The 24,090-nt window shown below is 41.8% G+C and overlaps 1 protein-coding gene across 6 annotated transcripts in view; it reads left to right on the forward strand.

Annotated features, from left to right (window-relative positions):
* LOC131677054 (uncharacterized) overlaps window positions 1-24,090 on the forward strand; it is a 376,540-nt gene that overhangs the window by 318,908 nt on the left and 33,542 nt on the right. For all 6 annotated transcript variants that reach the window (XM_058956582.1, XM_058956585.1, XM_058956583.1 and 3 more), the window contains one exon: window positions 23,254-23,388. In XM_058956582.1, coding sequence (XP_058812565.1) covers window positions 23,254-23,388 — 135 coding nt within the window. The remainder of the gene's footprint in view (window positions 1-23,253; window positions 23,389-24,090) is intronic.

Genomic DNA, 24,090 nt, shown 5'->3' on the forward strand with positions numbered 1-24,090 from the left:
CGAACCACGACGATCAACAGACGTCCGCGAATAAGTTTTCTCGGGACAGTTTCCCGCTACTAGGAAATTATTTCAGTGCGCGCGTACGACGGCAAGCTAAACCTGCCAAAAGTGCGGGCTCGTGGTTCGGGCATTAGTGAAGTGTACGGTGTCGGTTCGCCAATAGGGGTAAGCTAAGTGTAAAGGAGTGCTTTCGCTTCCCCGGCTAAACAATAAGGAACCACGACATCGGCCGTTCTCGCTATAGAGGATAAGTCAAACGAGCCAAGCTCTCCTCTATAGCTAACTGTCAAGGAGAACGAAGCAGAACGGACAAAGGTTTCCCCTGGGAAGTGCGCTGTGGTGACTTCCGGGATTGTTTACGGCGATTAGACGATCCGGCGACTCGTCGCCAACGTCGCTTGGGAGGTTCCGATAAAGGAGCCAAGCTCACCTCCCTAGCTAAACGCCAAGGACCGCTGCCAGAGCAGCCACCGATACCCGGACGAGTACGCGGCCGTTGTTGTCCCGGCCTGCCGGAAGGAAACCGCCCGCCTTCCCTTCACCAGTAGCATTGGGATCCCGCATCATCAGCAGTGAAAAGTAGGAGTGAAATAAACACAGCAAATTTAGTTAATTTTGATGTTACAAAATCCAAAATTCTGTAGAAGCACCTAGGCCGCCCTGAAAAGAAGGGTCCGCCGGGCAAACAAGAACCCGAGTAGTGGACAAACCCCTACTTACATTCGATGCACAGCGCAAAACACACTGAAACACACTATTTTGGAAAATATTTTTTTCTTCCAGTGTGTGGGGTGCTTCTACTAAATCGAGGATTTTCGTAGAACAGTGGTGAGGTTTCTTCTGCGATATTGTTCCGCGGTCGTATATTTATTATTTATTTACATTTTTTGGTATATTTTTTCGATTTTTTGTATTTTCCTTTTTTTTGTCCGAATTTGGGGATTGCGTTGTTTGTGTTTGGTCTGTCGGACGAGTAGTTTGAAGGTTGTTGTTGTTATTCGGTTGCGGTGGCCAATCGCCTTGAATTCTCAATCCGGTTTGAGACATTTTTGGAGCAGCTTGCTTTCCTGAAATTTTAAGGGAATCGTTAGTGGGCGAAAAATCAGAAATTTTACCGTACCAGTACTTACATGCTTTGTGTCTTGGTGATTTCTTCCAATATAGCGCGAGTTATTATGGCGTTGAAGAAATTAAACCAAGCGTGTGTGTTCATGCGCGTCGATCATTTGCATTTCGATGAGCTGGACTTTGACTTGCTATCTCGAAGCATTTTTATCTCTCCTGATTCGGATCTTTCGGGTGTCCAGCGGCAGCGGCGTTTTCGGAGAACTTTGCCGCATGAGCGGTCGTTTCGGAGGAAATTAGTCCGAAATTTTCGGGGTGACGTGGGTGAAGAAAAGGAGATCTGCCTTGGTAAACTACTAACAAGCAAGGAAGATCTCCAGTACCGGTGCCAAACAAGGAGATTTACCGAACACGGTTGCTTCATTTGGGGTCTAGGCTCCAGGTTATCCGAAATTATGCGGCAGGGGAGGTCAACCAGGAAATTTCAGGGTTGTTGGAGGAAGTTCTGGCCGTTTATGACAGTCATTTCAGTGACAAACAGGCAGCACTTCCTCCCGACAACCAACAAGGGGAGAATGGAGAAATTTTAGGAGATTTGTTGAGTACAGCCGTAACTGCAATTCCACAGGGATCCAATCCTTCCGATAACGAAAGATCTCTTTCCAAACAGCTCGTAGGAGACGACCTGTTGCGTGTCTTGTGCGAGATGAGGGACGAGATTCGACAATTGCGACAGCAATCCGACGATAATAGAGCCCTAGCGTCTCAGGGATCTGATGCTTTTTCAAAAGCTACTGAAACGCTAATGGGCGGGATTGCTTTACTGACACCAATTTCGTCAGTTTTGAGAAAGACGGTTCAAGAAGTTGTCTCACTTCGTGAATTCGTCAGTGAACTTCGGGCACTAGTACATCAGAAGGAAAGTGCTCCCGAGATGGATCTGCAGACCGATCTGGAAGATTTGCGTTTGATGGACGTACCCGATTCATTTGATGCACCAGAGATTTGTGTTGAAGGGAGGATTCTCAGGTCAACAAAATCTATGTCCATCACTTCCATTCGAGAAACCGAAACAACCCCAACGTGTCTAGGTTTAATTCCAGTCGAGGCCATTGGGATTTTCTAAGGTGAAAAATACGAGCCTTCCTTCGCGAGGGAAGTGGCTCGTTTGACCTTAAACTGAGGCTTCGAATTTAACAGTTGCGCTATTTTTTTACATTTAGGCGACCGTCAGAAGCTCTAAGACGATTTCGTTTGAATTTGAGAACGTTGTGCACTCAGTCCGTTATGCGACTTCCGGAGAGATAGAAACTGCATTTTAAAATTGAAATCATTTTATTTCGAATCACAAGATTTCTCCATAATCATGCTCATGAAAATATTATTAGTGAGAAAGGAAAGGAGCTAGCTCCTTTTTTGCAATTTTGTAGTGCTCAAGTTTATGTTTAAACAATTTTGGGATTTTACTTAGTTTTAGCTCAAATTTTCTCAGTAGGACTAAGCTCTGGAATGCTTAAAGGTTGATATCATTTAGTTTAAAACACAACATATTTGGTTCACTGGAAGATGCTAAATCCGCCCAGGTATTCGCAAGACCTAGAAAAACGGAATTTGGAGAGGTTTGATCTTGTAGTTAATGGTCCAAATGTGAAGAACACCTGTTTCATTTTGCCTCATCTGCAAAATGCTCACCACACACAGATTTGTTCGCTATCGTGTTCTGTTCGTTGGTACTGTTAAGCCTCTTCCAAACTTTGCTGTTCCTGCAACTAGTATCGTTCCACTTGGTTGCCTGATGCTCTTTGAATGTCTTGATCACATGGAATATAAATCAATATGCTATTCCGAACTGCTTTGATACCAAATTAACGATAAGAAGGATTGAGATATTGAAGAAACAATGCTAATATAAACTTTGAACTATAAACAACTTTCCAATCAAATTTCTTCCATTTTTAGCAACGCACTAAAGAGTTATAAATAATGGAATGCACATTTTTCGAATACAATCGTTAGTATAGATTTACAATCTCGGAGCCCAGGCCCACTATACCCATGTGTAAACACGGTATCGACACACATACACACACCGGCCGGGATTAGGTTGACGATTTTCAGTGTGATTGCATAATCTTTCTATATGAGAAAGACAAAGTAAAAAAAACCCTTTTCATTGAATGTTACCGTGGGGTCAATGAATTAAAACTCATAGCCCAAACAAAGCCCATTTATTGTGGCAAATCTATAAACAAAGTCCCATCCGGTCTAGAATTTAAGCCTTCATCAGCACTATACTCTAACCCAAAGTGTCGGTTCTAAACACATATCAAATTCTTTCCATAGGCTGGGATACATTGAACTGTAAACAAGTGTTTGATTTATCGCTACCCGCTACTGTTACCTCGAAGTATAGAATTCCGATGACGCGGTTACTGTAGCCGTTTAATTGCATAACGCCAAAATATGGGTGCATATGTACAACATGGACCCGATGACGATTTGAACCAGAATAATAAAAAAACTTGATTGTTTTTCTTAATCAATCTCACATTTTTACCCAAGCGTTAAATCGTTTTTGCGTGAGAATCTCGCCGGGGCGGCGTTCGTCTTGTACACAAACACGTTCCCAGTCATTTTCAGAATGCTAATTGAACAACCTCCCGCTGGTTTGCCAACGATATACTGTCAGTAAGCCAAGCTGCGTTTTGAAGCCAATTGGATTGGAATCCTGCTCGATGTGTTTGTACTGCATACTTGCATGTATGCACTTTGCGGTGTCATTAGTGGGTTAAACTGTGTCAGCTTCCTAACAGCCACGATTATGTTAAACGCCTCATCAGACTAAACACTCTCAGTTCGGTCTAACATAACAAGTGGCTACTCTGATTTCTCCACAATCGCGCAGATTGTTTTGTTTGGTGTAAACACGCCGCATTTCCCAGTACAACCCACGGAGACGAAGAAGCAAACAACGCGACATACGCGCACCGTCGTCGCCGTCCGTCCATCCGTTCGCGGGGTGCGGATCGATAAGTACGATGTGAGCGATCGTGCGTCGACGGCGGGACAGGGCTGACTGTACTGGCGCTGCCAGTGTCTATGTTATAGTTTGTTTAGTCTCAATGTATAAATTATTGCTCAATTATTCAATTTATTCTGGAGTGAGCAACGAGATTGACGTGATTTTCAAGAGACGCACAGGGCTGTGCAGAGACGCGCGCGACATTGCGGTCGGTGCAACAGTTGACAAAGCGTGGGTTCGCTGTGGTGAGGATGGGGTCATGGTGGTAGGATTGTGGGATCGTGAGCGGAAAAGCACTTATGCGCGACGCGTGTGCACTGAAATGATCAGTGTGCTCGCGCGGAGAAAGGGCTTCAATTAGCAAGTGCTGGCGCATGAAAAATTGTCGTTTGTTTTGAGCTGTTGCTCATTATTACATACAAGTTGCACAGCACAGCCTGTCGTTGTTTGGATTAAACATTCTTACGCTGCGGGTAAATAAACACTTGTTTCAATTTTGTATATATCTTAATCTTTCGCTAACGACAATTTCGAATTGAGATTTCTATCAAGAATTAAGGTTGGAATAATGGTTGTAGAGCCGCCTCAATAATAGTTCAAATGCTTTGCATCCAAAATCAAAGGAACAATAATAATGAATAGTTTCTCAAAAAGCTAAATTGAATGGCAAGACCCTCCCGTCATACGGCACCTCATTAGCACTTAATATATCCCTGGATGGTAACAGTATACACTCGAGAACTTCTCTAACAACCTCAGACAAAACCATTCTTCACCACATAAACACAGCGGAGCACTGACCATAGCGCAATCAATCAAAAGCTGCCCAACGCCAGGCAAACCTCCACCATCCAAATCCCCCATAACCGATTCGCCATTCTTCGCGGCAGGTAATTTCTTTCACCATCATTACGCTCGTCATCCATCCTGTCACTCGAACACTTTGAACAGTCGTCTTAGTCAGGTTAGATCCTGCGCATCATTTATTTCCCAAGTCTTCCGTATAATTTCCCCCTGGTCTGTCTGACTGGTGGTTGGTGGACTGACTGACTGCATGCGCGCGTGCAGCTTGCATTGAACCACACTCTTCGCAGTGAGTTGTGGGAGCCATGTACATCAAACATTGCGGCCAAACTAAGCTCATCGCGTTGTGGGACTGCAATAAAACAACGATTGCAGTTGGCTGGACTGTTTTTTTTTCTCTCTCCTATGCGGCTCTGTTTTTACTCCTTTTTCAAAACAACAGTTGATGGACGACCGACTGATTGCAAATATTTTATAGCATAGCAGACCAATTCCTCAGTGCCAGAGATCGGCTACATTGCCGACATTCCGGACCATCCGAAGTTATCTAATCTAGCGGAGAAGTGTCTGGTTCTATAGATCACCACATGCTGAGCTGAAGAGAGCATCCTATAATCGATTCGTCATTGTGAAGTATCATCAATATCATACCCGGGCAGAGATTCATCATTTTTCCCATGAGGCGTAGATTTGGATCATAGATAGGTAGATTTGCTGGAGGATGGAGGTGGTTAATTAGTTAACACAATTAGTATGGCTCTAAAAGTGAACAATGAGGTCTCAACAAATTACGACCAGCCGGCATCAGGCAGAGCTACGGAAATGTTTTAGAAAGCTTATTATTTGCGGAAGAAATAACATGAGATTTTAATAATAATATAATTATTATAAAAGAAGATAGACATGAGGTTCAACCCGGCTACCTTTGCTTTCTTCGGTTCATTGGATTAGATTACCATTTAACGAACTTTACTTGTCATAGGACGTTCTTCGAAATGAAAGTTTTTGAATTGCTTTAGAGAAGTACTGAGAACGTGACAGTTAGAACGATGTTACTTTCGAGATCGAAATAAATGGAGTACGAAGCGAGGTTGCCGACAAATGCATAGGGGAACCCGGGGCTATTCGGACCTACTTAAGCAAATCGCCCTTGTAGGTGGATAAATGCGAAAAAAATTACCGGTCAAAAGTCCTAATTGTTAGTTTGAAACCTCAGCTACATTTTGGTGCCATAAATAGTTCATTAGCACCACTCAATGGCAGCGCTAGGCGACGATTTGAAAACCTCTACGTTTTTTCAGCCTTTTACAATGGAGGGGTAATTCGGACCTCCCTACGGGGCAATTCAGACCGTCATTTCTATTTAATCTTTTTGCGATGAAATTATGTTTATCTATGAAGTAGTTACAAAAGACACTTCTTAAGAAGCAAAAAAATAAAATAAATTGCTTTACAAAAACTTAATCTGGTATGTCACAGCTGTCGATTGGCGGCCCATGTGTTTTCTTTGCTGTGGCGTGTGTAATGATGTGCGCAGCCGCAAGCCGTTGAACGGTGGTTGACGGAATAGGGGGTCCAAATAGCTCCGTACGCTCATATCGCACAAAAGTGGTGAGAGTCTCGAAAATATCTCTGTTTTCACCCAAACAAAAATCATTCCATAAAATAGGTGCCTCAAGCTTTCCAAAACACTAACCTTTTATTTTTTTCACTTTTATTTGTTGCTTTAATCACGGTTTTTTTTTTAATTTTGCATATTTTGCTGATAAGTAAAATGTGTTCAATAAAAAATGTATTCGAATTTTATTTGGCTTGTCTGCTACAGCCCCTCAAAAGGATTTTTATGTAAGGCTGTCACCATCGGGAGCTGGTAAAATCGGGTCTACACTGTGTCTTATAGCACTAGTAAAATCTGATACCCTAGTAACAATTGAGGTTTTATGGTAGTTTTATAGCCACTAATAAAACTTAAATTGCACTTGTAGCATACTATAAATTTTCAATTATTACTTGAGTAATGATTGTTGCGCCCTTTGGCGAACTCCTCCTAGGTAAACGCATACCACACCCGGTACCAGCGGCGGGATTGTCACCGCTATCAGACTGCCCGTCAGATGCCCTTCAGCCGATAGATGGGAATGAAAAGAAATCTACAATTAATAGTTCACATGTATCTTAGCCAGTCAGATGATCAGTCTTCGTTTTCGCTTAAATTTACTTACAATCTACTTATAATTACTTATATTATACTTACAATTATGAATTTATTTGCTAAAAGTGATTGAACTAAAGGTTATGGTCGATTGGAAGTAGCCGAGCGAAATTATTGCGAGCACTATTATAACTATAGGATTATTTAAGAGATGCCAAGATTTAGGATTTGCTACTCACGGGAATAGCATCCGGAAAGTGTGAACGGATCAATAAGGCACTAAACGTATGTGTGAATAACCTCAATTCTAGTTTCTAAATACTAAATCTAAAATGTACTTATTTCAGAAAAAATTTAACGCCTATCTACAAAAAAAACTGCGTTTAAATATTTGGAACCTGCCTTTCTGTTGCATGCTCTTGCAACATATTAAATTTTTTGTTTAATACCCCGGAATGTCTACCAAGAGTGTAGCGGATCGCAATGATGATGCAAAGCGTAATCCAGGAGATATTGGCGCGAAGTGCGGAAAATGCAACCAAGAAGGTGGCAATCGCACGGTGTCTTGTGTTGAGTGCAAGTTCTGTTACCACTACGAGTGTGTGCAAGTGACCTCCGAAGTACTGGACGGTCCCTGGATCTGTAACGATTGTTCGAAGATGTCTGCCGAGTCCAGTAATGCCATTCTCCAGATGAAACTGCAGGAGCAGCGGAAGAAGCATCAACTAGAGCAGCAGCGGCTACTGGAACAGCTGCGGCAAGTGTTGAAGCATCAAGAGCTACAACAGCAGTACGGAGAGTACGGTTCTGAATACTTAGCAGCCTCAGAACAGCTAATCAGAAACGAGAACGTCTCGAAGGAACCTCTAGCAGCCTCTACCCCCGTTAAATCCGGTTCAGTACCTGCATCGAGTCACTTTGACGGTAATCAACGCATGCATACACTGGAGAAAGTAAATCGCGAACTTCGTGAACAGCTTGAACGAACGCAAAGGACGCTGGGTGAAAACTCGATCGCCCACCAACAAACTGCTAGGATTGCTCAGTATGAATTCCCATCAAATCAGTCACAGCAGAACATCCTAGGAACCACGAAGAAGATCATGACGCTACCACTAAGCACTATAACTGAAAGGACGGAAAAATCCACTCACGGTGGAAGTGCCATTTCGTTGTCATCAAAGGGCACAAATAGATCTGCAAAACTGCGAGAACTCCAGATGAAGGGTCTGATGGAAAGACAAGCACTGGAGAAGAAGCAACTCGAGGAAAAGCTAGCACTTGAACGTTTACTATTGGAACAGGATACAGAGGATGACTCCGACATCGAATCAAGCACAAATATCCAGAAAATCGACGATTGGTTACGTGAAACGGATCGGACTGCCAGTCACCCGCTGCCAATCAACGAAACTGGCTTGCCTGGTTACTCGCATCCACTAGAGCTCACACCTCCCCGAAATCGGTCCGCAACGCTGCCGTGCCCTGTGCCACATGTCCAACCGATTGATGTGCTGCTGAATAAATGTCAATTAGCTGCGCGGCACACAGTGAAGGATCTCCCACGCTTCGGAGGTGATCCGGAAGATTGGCCACGATTCATAGCAGCATATGAACGCACTACGAGGATGTGCGGATTTAAAAACGATGAACTTCTAGATCGTTTGGAACGTAGTCTGTATGATCGCGCCCTTAGCTCAGTCAAAAGTTTACTGCTACACCCTGAGAACGTTCCCGTGATTATCAGTAGACTAAAAACTTTATTTGGGAACCCGGAGATCATAGTTGAGACTATGGTAAGACGCGTTCGGGCAATGCCTCAACCGAAAACTGACCGCATGGACACGATTATAGATTTTGGTGTTGCAGTGCAAAATCTTTGCGCTACTGCTCAGGCATGTCAGATGGACGAATGTTTGTACAACGTCGCACTGCTACAAGAGCTGGTCGAATGCTTGCCACCTACAATCAAGGTCAATTGGGCTCTTCATCGTCAACGTAAGAGCACCGTGTCTCTGGCTGACTTCAGCGAATGGTTTGGGAATTTAGTGGAAGCGTTGAGCAAGGTGACAAGGCCACTACCCATAGTCAAGTGTCAGCGAAATCAACGGGAACGCAAAGAAGAAGCATACATTCATGTACATTCCGATGTTGCACCTGGCCACTTCCCTAAAAAGTGCGCTGCGTGTGAAAAAGGCTGTTCTTCTCTGGAAAAATGTGACAAATTTCGCAAAATGTCTCCACAGTCCCGCTGGTCGGTTATCAAGGAAATGAATGTATGTCGCAAGTGCTTGAAAAAACATTTCAAATCTTGCGAGACAAAGGTACTTTGTGGCAGGAACGGTTGTCCTTATTTACACCACCAGCTCCTTCATGACGACAGCAAGCATAAGCTTCCTATCCAAGCTTCGAAGTTAAATTCATGCAATGCACACCAGTGTTGTCTCGGAGCAGTCCTGTTCAAGTACGTCAAGATCACTATATATGGAAAAGGAGGAAAGTCGTTCGATGTTTATGCCTTCCTCGATAGTGGCTCCACATGCTCATTGATGGAACACAGCCTTTGGGAAGAACTCGAGCTAGGAGGAGAAAAACACCCATTATGCATCAGTTGGACAGGAGGCCAAGGCCGATTTGAGTCAAAATCGGTGAAATGCTCGGTGGACATTTCTGGAAGTCAAGGTGAAAAACGCAATCGTCTGAACAAAGTGCACACTGTTGAAAATTTGCAATTACCTGCACAGACGATGCATATAGATGATCTTTCTAAACATTACAAACATTTGTCTGGTCTGCCCATCGACTCGTACGAAAGTATCCGTCCAAGAATACTCCTGGGAATGGACAATATTCATCTAGACCAACCGATTGAAGCACGAGAAGGAGGAGAAAATCAACCAGTTGCCACTCTCACTCGGCTAGGATGGATTGTTTACGGCCCATGTTCGGTTGACGAAAACTCGCCTGGGGACAAAGATAAAAGGGAATTCAACTATCATATCTGCCAGTGCGAAGCCATGCACAGAGATATGAAAAACTATTTCTCGCTAGACAGTCTCGGCATCCAGACGCCCAGTGAACCGCTAATGTCCAAAGCTGACGAACGTGCCATGGATCTACTGAGGTCGCATACAGTTCTTGAGGGAAAGCGATATACGACAAGGCTGCTGTGGAAGTTTGACAACTTTCAGCTACCGGAAACAAAATCCATGGCCCTTAATCGATTTCGGTGTTTGGAGAAGCGGATGAGTCGTGAACCAGAACTATCGGTTGCCCTTCAAGCAAAAATCCAGGATTATGAGCGGAAAGGATACATCAGAAAATTAACCGAAGATGAGGAACGAGTTCGACGAGATCGTGTCTGGTATCTTCCGATTTTTGTTGTTGCTAACGCGAATAAACCAGCTAAACTGCGCATTGTGTGGGACGCCGCTGCAACAGTACGAGGTGTATCATTAAATAGCTTTCTCCTTAAGGGTCCCGATCAGCTTTCTTCACTTCTTCACGTTTTGTTTCGTTTTCGAGAGTTTCGTATAGCAGTAACAGGTGACATTCGGGAAATGTTCCACCAAGTTGGAATTCATCGAGATGATCAGCACTGTCAACGCTTCCTATGGAACAACGGGCACCCTGGTTCAACTCCGCAAGTCTACGTCATGCAGGTGATGACGTTTGGGGCGAGCTGTTCCCCAAGTTGTGCACAATTCGTCAAAAACACTAATGCGAAACGATTTGCCGAAGAATTCCCGGTTGCAGTCAACGCTATTGTCCACGACCATTACGTGGACGATATGCTAAGCAGCGTCGAAACAGAGCGGGAAGCGATCGAGTTAGCAATGAATGTTCGAGAGATACATGCACAAGGTGGTTTTGAGATAAGAGGATGGCGATCGAACTCAAAAAACGTGCAGGCAGCCCTGAGCGAGCGAGAGGTGGACGAAATGAACCTAAATGTGATTTCGCAGTTTTCAACCGAAAAAGTGTTGGGAATGTGGTGGAACTCATCCACTGACACATTCACCTTCAAACTACCGACAAAACCCGGCGAAGATTTACTCAGTGGTCGATGTGTACCAACGAAGAGAGAGGTTGTTCGTGTACTGATGAGCATATTCGATCCATTAGGCCTTCTTGGCAACATCTTGATGTACCTCAAAATCTTGATCCAGGAGGTCTGGCGTTCAGGGATTGGCTGGGATGAAGTGATCACATCTACGCAACTTGAAAAATGGCGTACCTGGTTAGGAGTCATCGAAAAGGTAGAAACAGTTTCAGTGCCAAGATGTTATCGTCTAACTACTTCATGCTCAACGCAAACAAACGTGCAGTTACACATTTTCGTAGATGCGAGCATAAACGGTATCGCTGCGGTCGCATATCTGCGGTTCGAAGAAAATGATAAAATCGAATGCGCTTTTGTTGCAGCTAAAACTCGTGTTGCGCCCAACAAACTGACGTCGATTCCTCGACTCGAACTGCAAGCAGCTGTAGTTGGAGTTCGCTTAGCACGGACAGTAGCAGAGAGCCATCGGATAAATATCAACAAAAGATTGTTCTGGACTGATGCACGTGACGTTCTGTGTTGGTTACACTCTGACCATAGACGATTCAGTCCGTTCGTTGGTTTCCGGGTCGGCGAGATTCTGGAGAACAGCGAACTATCTGAATGGCGATGGGTACCCTCCAAATTGAACCCTGCCGACGACGGGACCAAGTGGCAGCGAACTCCTGATCTTTCCCAAAACAGCAGATGGATCCGCGGACAGGATTTTATCTGGGAAAAGCAGACGGAATGGCCAGAAATGCTAACACACATTGGTACTACAACATTGGAACAAAAACATTCTGTTGGATTACATTGCGCTTCTGCCTCAGTCATAGACTGCGAAAAATTTTCGACTTGGAAGCGCCTTCTACGTCATACGGCTCAGCTGAAGCGTTACGTTCGGAACCTCAAAGCAACGATAGATGGAGCACCTCTCTCGCTCGGTGAGCTCACCAAAGAAGAACTATTGGCGGCGGAATCATACCTGCATCGAATCGCACAGGAGTCCGTCTACCTCGAGGAAATTGCCGCACTCACTAGAGCAGCTAACTGTGACGATGCATACAAGTACCATTTACCTAAAAGCAGTTCCATCTACCAACTATCACCGTATCTCGACAATTTCGATGTGATGCGAATGCGCGGAAGAACAGGTGCATGTGAATATACCGAGCCGGACGCTAGCTGTCCCATTATTCTTCCACGGAATCATCATGTTACGGAACTCATCGTACGATCTGTGCACTGGCATTACCATCACCTAAACCACGAGACGGTTGTGAACGAGATTAGGCAAAAGTACAGAATTCCGAAGCTGCGCCGTATATGTTACAAGATTCGGATGTCCTGTCAAACCTGTAAGAATCGTCTTGCTCGTCCTGCTGCTCCTCTCATGGCCGATCTTCCACCAGCAAGACTAGCCGCGTTCACCAGGCCATTCTCGTACACCGGAGTGGACTACTTCGGTCCGATGTCTGTTGCTATTGGTCGACGTGTAGAGAAACGCTGGGGAGTGCTCCTCACCTGTTTGGTAACTAGAGCAGTTCATATCGAGATTGCACATTCACTCAATACCGACTCGTGCATACTGGCGCTTCGAAACTTCATGGCATTGCGAGGTACTCCTCTGGAGCTTTTTAGTGACAAAGGGACAAACTTTGTCGGTGCCGACCGTGAATTGAAGGACGCGTACCAGAAAATCGATGAAAATATGCTGCTCAAGGAGTTCACTACATCCCACACCAAATGGTCGTTCAACCCTCCAGGTTCCCCGCACATGGGAGGCAGCTGGGAAAGGATGGTGCAATCTGTCAAGAAAATCCTCAACCAGATGAAACTACCACGCCATCCGACTGACGAAGTACTCCGGAATACGCTATTAGAAATTGCAAATGTAATCAATTCGCGACCCCTTACTTATATTCCCATTGATGACGAGAACTCTCATGCGCTCACACCCAATCATTTCTTGGTTCACTCCTCGAGTGGATGCAAACCGCTCACAATATTCGATGATAGCCCTGCCGCGCTTAGAAATAATTGGAAGACTTCACAAATTTATGCCAACCACTTTTGGCGAAGATGGGTTCGCGAATATTTACCAACAATCTGTCGTCGAACCAAATGGCATCAACCTACAAGACCAATCCGCGTAGGAGACGTCGTTATCATAGTGGATCCTACCCTACCACGAAACGTGTGGCCTAAAGGCAGAGTTGTGGCGACCAGGAACAAAGATGGCCAAGTTCGAAGTGCCACCGTACAAACTAGCCTGGGAGTATATGAACGACCAGCCGTCAAACTCGCTGTCCTGGACGTCGGAGTAACGAGTAGTAAGCAGGATTCGAGATCCAGCGTACTGGGGGGGAGTGTTGCGCCCTTTGGCGAACTCCTCCTAGGTAAACGCATACCACACCCGGTACCAGCGGCGGGATTGTCACCGCTATCAGACTGCCCGTCAGATGCCCTTCAGCCGATAGATGGGAATGAAAAGAAATCTACAATTAATAGTTCACATGTATCTTAGCCAGTCAGATGATCAGTCTTCGTTTTCGCTTAAATTTACTTACAATCTACTTATAATTACTTATATTATACTTACAATTATGAATTTATTTGCTAAAAGTGATTGAACTAAAGGTTATGGTCGATTGGAAGTAGCCGAGCGAAATTATTGCGAGCACTATTATAACTATAGGATTATTTAAGAGATGCCAAGATTTAGGATTTGCTACTCACGGGAATAGCATCCGGAAAGTGTGAACGGATCAATAAGGCACTAAACGTATGTGTGAATAACCTCAATTCTAGTTTCTAAATACTAAATCTAAAATGTACTTATTTCAGAAAAAATTTAACGCCTATCTACAAAAAAAACTGCGTTTAAATATTTGGAACCTGCCTTTCTGTTGCATGCTCTTGCAACAATGATATTAGCCGCACGCTAAAAAGCATGTTTCGGATGCGAATAAGACGCCCCGCTGTTTGATTAGTCCGCTAAAGTTTCATATCTTATACATAGACGCACACAAAGCTTTTTGAAAGAAACGAATTTCAAAGATTGAGATTGAATATTTTGATAATTATAAAAGATAGAAACATTCCAGGGAAGAAAATGAACGATACGTTCTGTATTATTCTGATTTTTGTGAAGATCAGTTAACTATATTGAAGGTTTTGCACATAAAATATGAACAAAAGTCGCACTCACACGCACTCATACATAGCTCATTGAACCCTGTGTTCAGCCAAAAAATCTTTTTACCATCTGTGTAGCTATCCATTCTCAATGAGCACATTTATAGAGTTCTATGCTATATTTCACCCTAAGGAGGAAAATTTGGTAAAAACCAAAATTTCTCACTAGGGTGAAAATTTGTTGGTAAAAAACCAGTCTTTGTACAGGAGGGCACAAATCCTTATTTCATACTATGTTGCGTTTCGGCTTCGCCTCATCAGAAACCGACACTAACACATTGTCGGAATAGATTAGCGCCGGCTTGACGCAAATCCCTTAAAACTAAAACACACTATGTGTTTCAATCAAACGACTGATCAAACGTGATGTCCCGTTCGAGCAGAAGTTCTGTTTATGCCGATGAGACACAAGTGAAGCCGAAACTTGTCTTGGCTTAGCAGGCCTATGCGAAAGCACTATGCTATATTTCACCCTATTCACATTTATAGAGTTCTATGCTATGAAATGCCAATAACGACACCGACCAAGTCCTTACAGTCATCAAGGAAGGAAAAGAGTGTGAGAAACGTTGTTATGGAGACCGGTATACTCCTGAATTTCCACGTTTACCACGGGACGGAGTATTTGTTAGTAGGATGGGGTAAAAAGATGTGCAAATCTGGACTCACCTTAATAAGTGATATGATCAACTGCAACTTTTAAGTGGTGTAATCCTGTATTTATTGCTCTAGGAACAGCCGACTGTCGGGAGTGTTACTCATGTTTAATTGAATCAAATAGTTTTCAGATGGGTACACGATTTAATTATTCCCTCTTTCCTTATCTTGGCGAAAAGTGGCAGCTCAAGTTTTACAATAAAATTAACGATAGCAATTAGCTTCACTGTCTCGAGATTTTTAGCGAAATAGCTATGTTGAAACCATTTGGAGATTTCATAACTTGTTAGTTTGAAAACTCAACTACATTTTGGAGCCATAAAAAATCATTTGCACCACCCTATAATAGCGCGAGGCTACGATTTGCAAAGGTCTACGTTTTTCCATCCTTTTACAATGTAGGGGTAATTCGGACCTCCCTACTGGGTATTACAGACCGTTAATTTTTGTTTATATTTTTTACTATGGAATTATATTGACCTGTGGAATCTGGAGAACTCCTTAAAAACAGCAAAAATATCACGTTAAAAAACTTATTCCGGTTAGTCACAGTTATCGATTGACGCATCATGTATTTTCTTTGCTGTGGCGTGTATGCAGCCTAGAGTGACAGGAAAAAATGACCCCTATCGGCCCACCTTTGAGTCGATTTCTAGTCCCACCAGGAGTGCTTGTTCCAAATTTGAAGCAAATCGGACAAGTCTAGCTACCGGACCAGCGTGCCTGAAGTTTGTATGAGATTTTTTGACAATTTACATGGAGAACAGCCACTAGCTCACATTTTCACCGCTAGGTGGCACTGTTCGCATCGTAGTATCACTGTAAGTGAAAATAAGAAAGATAATTTAATTGTCTACAACTTTGTCGAAGACTGCTAGTGAATCCGGTTTTGTTAAAAGAAGTTATTAAACTTTTAGCGAAGTGATGTCTGAGTCAGTTTTCCATAGGGCCTAGCAGTGCATGGTTGTGAATCAGTACTCGATTCGTACGAACTAATCATTTTTGTGAAATAACCGTTAGATTTAGCTCAATAGTATGTTCATAAGAATTGTAGTAAATAATAGGAGTCATGTTTTGGTTAGAAAATTTTAGTTCCACATTGTACCGCATAGAGGGCGCCAACACTAACTTTTCAACGGAGAGAGATAGAAATTAGGTGTCTTCCACAAAGTTGTAGAAAAGGTATTTTGCAACAATTCTCCCGAATATCTTGATATTCTATCTCTCTTCTATGAAAAGTTAGTGTTGGCGCCCTCTATGCGGTCACAGTTGAAACTAAAATTTTCCAACCAAAACATAACTCGTATTATGTGGTATAATTATTCTGAACATACTATTGAGCTAAACCTAACAGTTATTTCACAAAAATGTATAGTTCGTGGGAATCGAGTACTGATACACAACCATGCACTGCTAGGCCCCATGGAAAACTGACTCAAACATCACTTCGTTAAAATTTTAATAACTTCTTTTAACAAAGCCGGATTGACTAGCAGTCTTCGACAAAGTTGTAGACAATTAAATTATCTTTTTTATTTTTACTTACAGTGATAATACGATGCATACAGTACCACCCAGCGGCAAAAATGCGAGTTAGTGGGTTTTCTCCAAGTAAATTATCGAAAAATCTCATACAAACTTCAGGCACGTTGGTCCGGTAGCTAGACTTGTCCGATTTGCTTCAAATTTGGTGCAAGAACTCCTGATGGGACCAGGAATCGAATCAGGGGTGGGCCGATTGAGCTTTCAAAAAATTTCTGGGCAGTCCAATGCAGCCGCAAGCCGCTGAATCGTGGGTGATGCAAACATTTCTCATTGGTGAGCGTCTTAAAAATATCGATGTTTTCACCTAAACAATAATCATTCCGTGAAGTAGAATCCTCAAGCTTTCCAAAACACTTAGCTGTTATTTTTGTCACTTTTATTTGTTACTTTAATTACGCTTTTACCATTATAATGAATGTTTCATAATGGCGTTTCCACGAATATGTGCGACAGTCAGAAAGTGTTACGATTTTCTGAAAAAAAACGAGGGGTCTGAATTACCCCCACGGTCCTAGTAGCCCCATGTTCCCCTATGCAACCTTTATATACACGATAAATACACGCAATATTACGAAATCTTCAAATGGTATCATTGATTTTGTTACAAACAATGAAACCACAACTATTTATTGTTTTCTTTCTCGGCGAATAGTTCAACCAGATGCCGACTTTTATACAATCAATATAACCAATGGTGGGACATGGTTATATGTAAAAAATAAAATTTGGCTCCGAGTAGCTTTTTGCCCATTTAGCTACCAGAACAACTCTGCAAAGTTTTAGCTCGATCGGTGAAACTATACTTTTGCGCCCACTATTTAAAGTTTACATGGGATTTCGCATGGGGAAATTGTCTTTTGCAAATTAATTCTTCCAAGAGTCGCCCGTTACCTGCTAAAAATAAGTAGATGTCTGACTTTTATAGGAAATTTGTCAAGGAAACAAAGTCTAGAAGACTGAAAAACGATCTGATACTTGTGGAAAAAGTTATTAAGCAAAAATCGATTGATGCCCTGAAGATTGATGAAAATTTCACTTTTCATAGCATCACTGCTGATGACGTTATAATTATATACAAAAATTTTAACTTTCTGTTATTTTGTACAAAAGAATTTATCCCTCAATTTATCCCTCAAAACCTTGCGAAGTGGCCAAATAGTATAGATAAACGATTTAGACACATTAAGAGAGGATTAAAACAAAATTTGCGTATAATTGGACAACCAACAGCAGTGATGCTAGAAAAAATGAATATTTTATCAATCGTCAGAGCATCAATCGGTTTCTGCTTAATAACTTTTTTCTCAAGCGTCAGATCGTTTCATAGTTTGCGAGACTTTGTTTCTTTGTTAAATTTCCTATAAAAGCCACGTAACGATTTATTTTTAGGAAGTAATGGGCGACTCCTGGAGAAATTATTTTCTAAAAGTTAATTTTCCCATACAAAATTCCATGTAAACTTTAAACAGTGGGCGCAAAAATATAGTTTCACCGATCGAGCTAAGAATTTCCACAGTTGTTCTAGGACCCAAATAGTACCTAAAAAATTTCTCGGAGCTGGAATCTAATGTTTGTCCCACCCTAATAACCATGCGTTGATATGCTAATTCGAGTACAGGTAGAGCTCTATAAATTGAACATTATTTAGGTCTTTGTTGCAGCTGATTGTGGCCCGTAACCGATATTAAGTCCACCCTACATACCACATAAATATCGACCGCACACAAGAGGGGCATTTTTTTTTTCTATGTGTGAGTGCGATTGTCCTATTTTTTCGAATGAAAAGGAAGAAGGTGAAAAAGAAAAAAAACACGGTATGCTTTTCTTTGTTCGGATTGGTTAGTAATGTAAATATTTACTATTTGTGTTCCTGGCCACCATACTTATTTCCACCTCATGCTTACAACCTTCGTTTCGATTAGTAGGTTTTGTTGATGATATTCTCCAGAGGCCTGTAAGCCATGATAAATTTAGCTAGCAAGAAACCAACACACTCAAAAACAGTGCTCCTTTTTTATCATCTTGGATCACCCACCTCTCTGAGCAACGGCTCAGTTGAGAATGAGCGAGCAAACAAACGCTCAGCATACACCCAGTTCTCACTAACACGTGTGCAACTTTAAACAAGACGTGTCCATATGGTGTGTCGAACCCAAACGAACAGCGTACATATGAAATATACCACATCAGTAAGATGAAGAGATACAAAGGTGGGAACATTTGGCACTTTTGAGTGTATTAGTTTTATACTTGTAAAATTAAGCATGCCGTCCGGGCCGCTGGCCCTGGAAGTAAACATGAACATCCGGACGAGCATCCTGATTCTTCGGCGCGCGATGAAAAGAGAAAAAAGAGCGAGTTTCACCTCGGATCTTCCGATTCAAACACTTAGGGACACTTTTTATCTCGAAACCACCGATAAAAATAATTATTACCGAGCCGAAACAAAACTTATGTCAACAAATAAGCCCAATACGTCATTTGTTTATGCTTTTCTTTTTCATATCCCCCTGCTTCGAAGAAAAATGACAACCTCACTCACACAGAGAATTTTTTTTCTCCAATTCACTCCATTTTGTCTCATTGGTACAGCGGTACAAAGTTTGAGTTGAGCATCCGTGTGTATACACAAGCTAGTGATAGGCATTTTGAAAAAAAATTCCATTAAAAAAATCTATGTTGTCAAACATCGGACCGGGGAAGATTGGATGAAAAAATCGATTTTTGGAGATAAAAAGATCGATTGTAAAAAACTCATGTCTTTTTCAATGTTTTCAAAAATTGGGCCGAAAGGAGCGGATGCAAAAAATCGATGTTTCGAGACAAAAAGATCAATTTTGAAAAAATCTTATCGACATCGTCGTTTCAAACGCAAAGCAAAACGTAATCAACGCAGTTGATGATGAATGGAGAGAAAAAGAACACTAAAGTGCTATGAACCTGTGTGTATGAACACGATTGTGCCGTCGCACGTCGCATTTTTTGTACGAATCAGCGTGTTGGTATTGGAACTACAAGGTGTCTTCCGAGTTTGATGTCACCATTTATACATTTTATTTATTCAGCAAGCTAAACCCGTGGACTAAATACGGGAAATTTTTAATATTTGAAATAGTATTTCCAAAAGTTTATACCTTATCAGATTTTCTACAGGTTCGAGTAGTCAAGTGTTTTGACATCCGCACTTTGATAGCGTTCAAAGATATTAGAAATACGAGAAAAATCACAGTAGTTTTCATACACGAACAGTAAGGACAAACATGGCGAACAAAGAGTCCGGGAGATAATCGTGCAAGGTTTTAAAAGAAGATTGCCAAAGATTGGGGCAAAAAGCTACGTATTTGACCTGAATTAATGTCAGTTATTTGTATAGGGGACCCGGGACTATTAACATCGTGGGAGTAGCAGTTTTTTTTTGAAAGGAGATACAACATGTTTCATTTTTTGCCACCCACAAAACGAAAATCATTATGATGGCAAAATCGTGATTGAAATAACAAATAAAATTGATAAAAAACAGCTAAGCATTTTGGAAAGCTTGACGCTACTATTTTATGGAATGATTTTTCTTTAGGGGAAAACATAGATATTTGTATACAACTTTTGTGCGAAACCGCCCATTCCATCAAGCGCCGTTCAGCGGCTTGCGGCTGTACACACAGTTGCCACGCCATTGTGCGCAGAAAATGCATGATGCTCCAATAGACAACTGTGGCTACCCAGATAGATTATTTTTAATTTTTTGCTCCTTAATGAGTTTCTCCAATAAAGATGTTAATTTCAATGAAAAAATGAAATGGTCTGAATTCTCGCATAAATGTGTATCATAATGCCAACCATTGCATCCAACGTTTCAAAACCATTTTCAATACGGTTCGTTTTACAATAAATTAACCATTGCCTGGTATAATATCGAACATAACCAGTGCACTGCAGTGTCGTTTTTCCATACGCGACCATATAAACAACGGGTTGTTAAAAGCGGTCGATTTTGCCACGGGGACACCTATTCTGAGACACCCTGTAAGAAGAACGCTGGCCTCAATGTTGATTTGGAAGACCGCACACACCAAAGAATTGTAGAAGAGTTCCATAATACCTACAAACGCGAAACCTATAGGAGTTATTAGCATAGAATCGTATGCCTTCACTTACATATGTAACGTTTATTACAGAACGGCGAAGTAATGCATACCACCCATAAACAACCGCGTGCCTCCTGTAGAGTTGCAACATTAAAATCTGTATTTTCCACGAAAAAAATCTGTAAATCTGTAACGCAGAGCAAAAAATTTGTTTTTCAATTAACCATAAGCTTTACAGAACTATTATTTTGACAAAGAATACTAGTGAGCACCGAATCATACCGCAATGAAGACCAGTTATAAAAAATCACAAGCAGATGCTGCAGTTTGCAACTAAAGATGACCAGAAAAAAAATATACCTGACGGTGAAGTTGACATAAAAACTAATGAATGAGGTTCACATTTTATTTATTTCTGACACTCATGGAAAAGATTTTTTTTGGTCATGACATTTATGTCTTATGTTTCGAAACCTGGGGACGGGCATAGCGTAGTTGGTAAATCGATTGCCTTGTACGCAGCTCACCTGGGTTCGATTCCCAACCCCGCGCTTTTCGGGTTAGAGATTTTTCCAAAGAGATTTCTCTAACCCGAAAAGCGACGAATGACCCTAAGGTTAAAACCTCTATAAACAAAATTTAAAAAAAAATGTTTTGAAACCTAACCAGTTTCACAAAAAAATCGTCTGACGAGACATTTCAAAATGGTTAAGTTTGTCCAAGCACGCCACAATGTAGTATATTCAGGTGGGGCTAGGATGGCACCTCGGTATTCGTAAGATGCATCTTACAAGAGTGGTATGAATAATATCAGAATAAATCAACTTGCTTACGTCATACCGTTCGTTCAGCTTCCATTGAATCGTGAGAACGCTATGACGTCGACCCGATGTGGTTCTGGATTGTTTGCATATTTTTGGTTTCCAACGCTAGCAAACCGTGTGCCACACCTATTTATACAACATTGACCAGGCAAAAGTTCATATAAAAAAGCTGTATAGCTTCTTATTTTAAGTGATTATATCAGCTTAGGGCTCCAACTAGCCAATAGTCTACATATATAGAGGATATGACGGACCTGATATCCTGGGATATCGAGAAAAATACTTGATTTGTCCTGGGTTTTCTCCTCTAAGTAAAAAATAATGTTGGTCTTCGCTTAATTTACTCTGGTCGGTGACCAAGGTCGCAGTTATGACCAACCGCAACCATAGCTGCAATGCAAACACACACACGCACTGTTCGAGAAACAAAGCCTAAAATACTCGAATTTCCCAATTGTACCATCCAATGTCTCTTTCTAATCTGTCAATAGTGCCTCGTTATTTCTTTTTGCAACTTACTTTTTTTACGTCAAATATGAAAAGAGAAACAGCAAGGCATTTATATGCACGTGAAATAGACTGTAGTCCGCACGGAAGAAAATCTGGCAGCCGGCAGAGATCACGTAAAAATATTTCGTATTTTGGGACTTCACGCCGGACTAGGGGTTATCTCAGAAACGCAAGTAGAGTTTTCGTTTTTGGAGCTAGCGTCAATCCGGCGCTTGCTTAATCCTATCAAAAGGTTAATCGGATTCTGATGAGACGAAATTGAAAGGCAAATTCCATAACGAATTTTAATATTATTGCTAGTTACGAATCGATTCTTTAACACAATTCTCGTGAGCTGACAACTTCAGTTAATTTGACCTTTTGTCACTTTGTCTATAAGAAGTGAAAATGGGTGAAGAATGGTTTAGTTAAATTTAGTTGAGAGTTTTTATCTAATTTATTTAGCCAGTTAAACAACAGATAATTTCGAGTAAAATTGTGGTAGTTATTCCAAAAACGGAACTTAAATTATGAAGAGCAAGATATATACTACCCATGATCGCATATTTGTCCCGTTTTCTATGGAATTTCCTATCTTTATAGGACTGATATGCGATCCTGCGATATACTGCCTATATAGTAGTACTTAATTTACAGGGCGTTCCAAAACCACAACTGAAATGAGCCTTATTTCCAGTGATCTTTTCTTTTATTATTATTATTATTCAAACCGAACAAACCGTGAAAAGATAGATTGACCTATCCGTCAAAAAACATTATTTACTCAACTCATTAAACGCCCATAACACTTCACATTCGTCGTTTCTGATCGATGAACCAATACATCAACCCGGCTGGAAAAATGATCTTCCTGTCCCAGCAGGCTATGGGTCAAGCTGCACTGGAAAGAGAAACCTAGAATGAGTGATCGATTTCAAGTGCCACAAGCATGCACAATTCAGGTCTGTCTTTAAACGGCCCTTCTACATGATCAGCCTTGTAATCATAATTCGCGCCAATAATATATGGATGCATTCTCGATATTTAGGGTAGGTCTATTGCAACGCCTTAACACTGTACAGACCACCCGGTGAGTTGTCTGTTGTTTACAGCTAAAGACGATCTTGGCAGGTGTGATAAATGCAGCTGATGTTAGCAGCTCATTGACGATTCTTTCCGGTATGTCTCCTTTTCGACACTGGCTATTTGAGTGATAGCGAAATATGTACCGTAACTGAGGCCATTACTAAAAATCTCACCCTTCGGCATTTTGCGAAACTATGAATTAAGTGTTAAAGTTCGGTTTTTTCTACAAAATAGACACTTTCACTGACGTATGCTCGCTTTCTCCTATATGCTTTCAGATGACGAACTAGTGAAGCGATCGCAGTGGCTGCTGGAAAAGCTCAACTACCCCTGGGAGATGATGCCCCTGGTGTACGTGATACTGAAGGGATGCGACGGCGATGTCCAAAAGGCACACCAACGGATCGACGAAGGTATGGGCGACTGTTACCAGCTCGGAGAATATTTGTATCACATGACCTAGATATATTTCGGTGTGCTTCCCAAGGCAGTTGGATCGACAAACTACGATCGAGAAAACGGGATAGGCTCAAGGAACAAATAAATGTTCCGTACATCCAGCTGTATTGGAAAGTGCAAATTAACTAATCAGATTATTAGTTTTCAGTTCGAATGATTTCGACAGCGGTCGCAGTCGGAGAAAGTAACTGTCCACATGATAGTAGCTCCCACTGCGAACTGTTTGCGATATCATTTCTCTTTAAGAATCGCCGAATACGATTGGAGCAAATGAGCAGGAGTCCTCGTTGGAAAATGGTTTGTTACGCTTCCTAAATGGTTATCGGATGGCATGGACAAGAACACAAAAGCAACCATCGCAATGGAAAGACATTAACATGTTTCAGTAAATTCTAAATAAGGGCTCTCGATCTTTGCCACGATTTTATTACAACTTGATCGTCCAGTCAATTTAACGGATGCAGTTGCATAAACTATAGATATTCTACAAATTGTGGTACTGCAGCTCCATTTGAGGCGCACGAATGGCTCATCGAACGAAGGCATGGAGATGCGAATTATGTCGTAAAATAAAATTTTATAACCGTAATCATTCCGCAACATGCGGGCAAACGGCGCAAATTGTTGAGGCCCATTCTTTTCGATTGTATGTAGTG

Source organism: Topomyia yanbarensis, chromosome 1 (genome assembly GCF_030247195.1).
Source record: "Topomyia yanbarensis strain Yona2022 chromosome 1, ASM3024719v1, whole genome shotgun sequence".
NCBI lineage: Eukaryota > Metazoa > Arthropoda > Insecta > Diptera > Culicidae > Topomyia > Topomyia yanbarensis.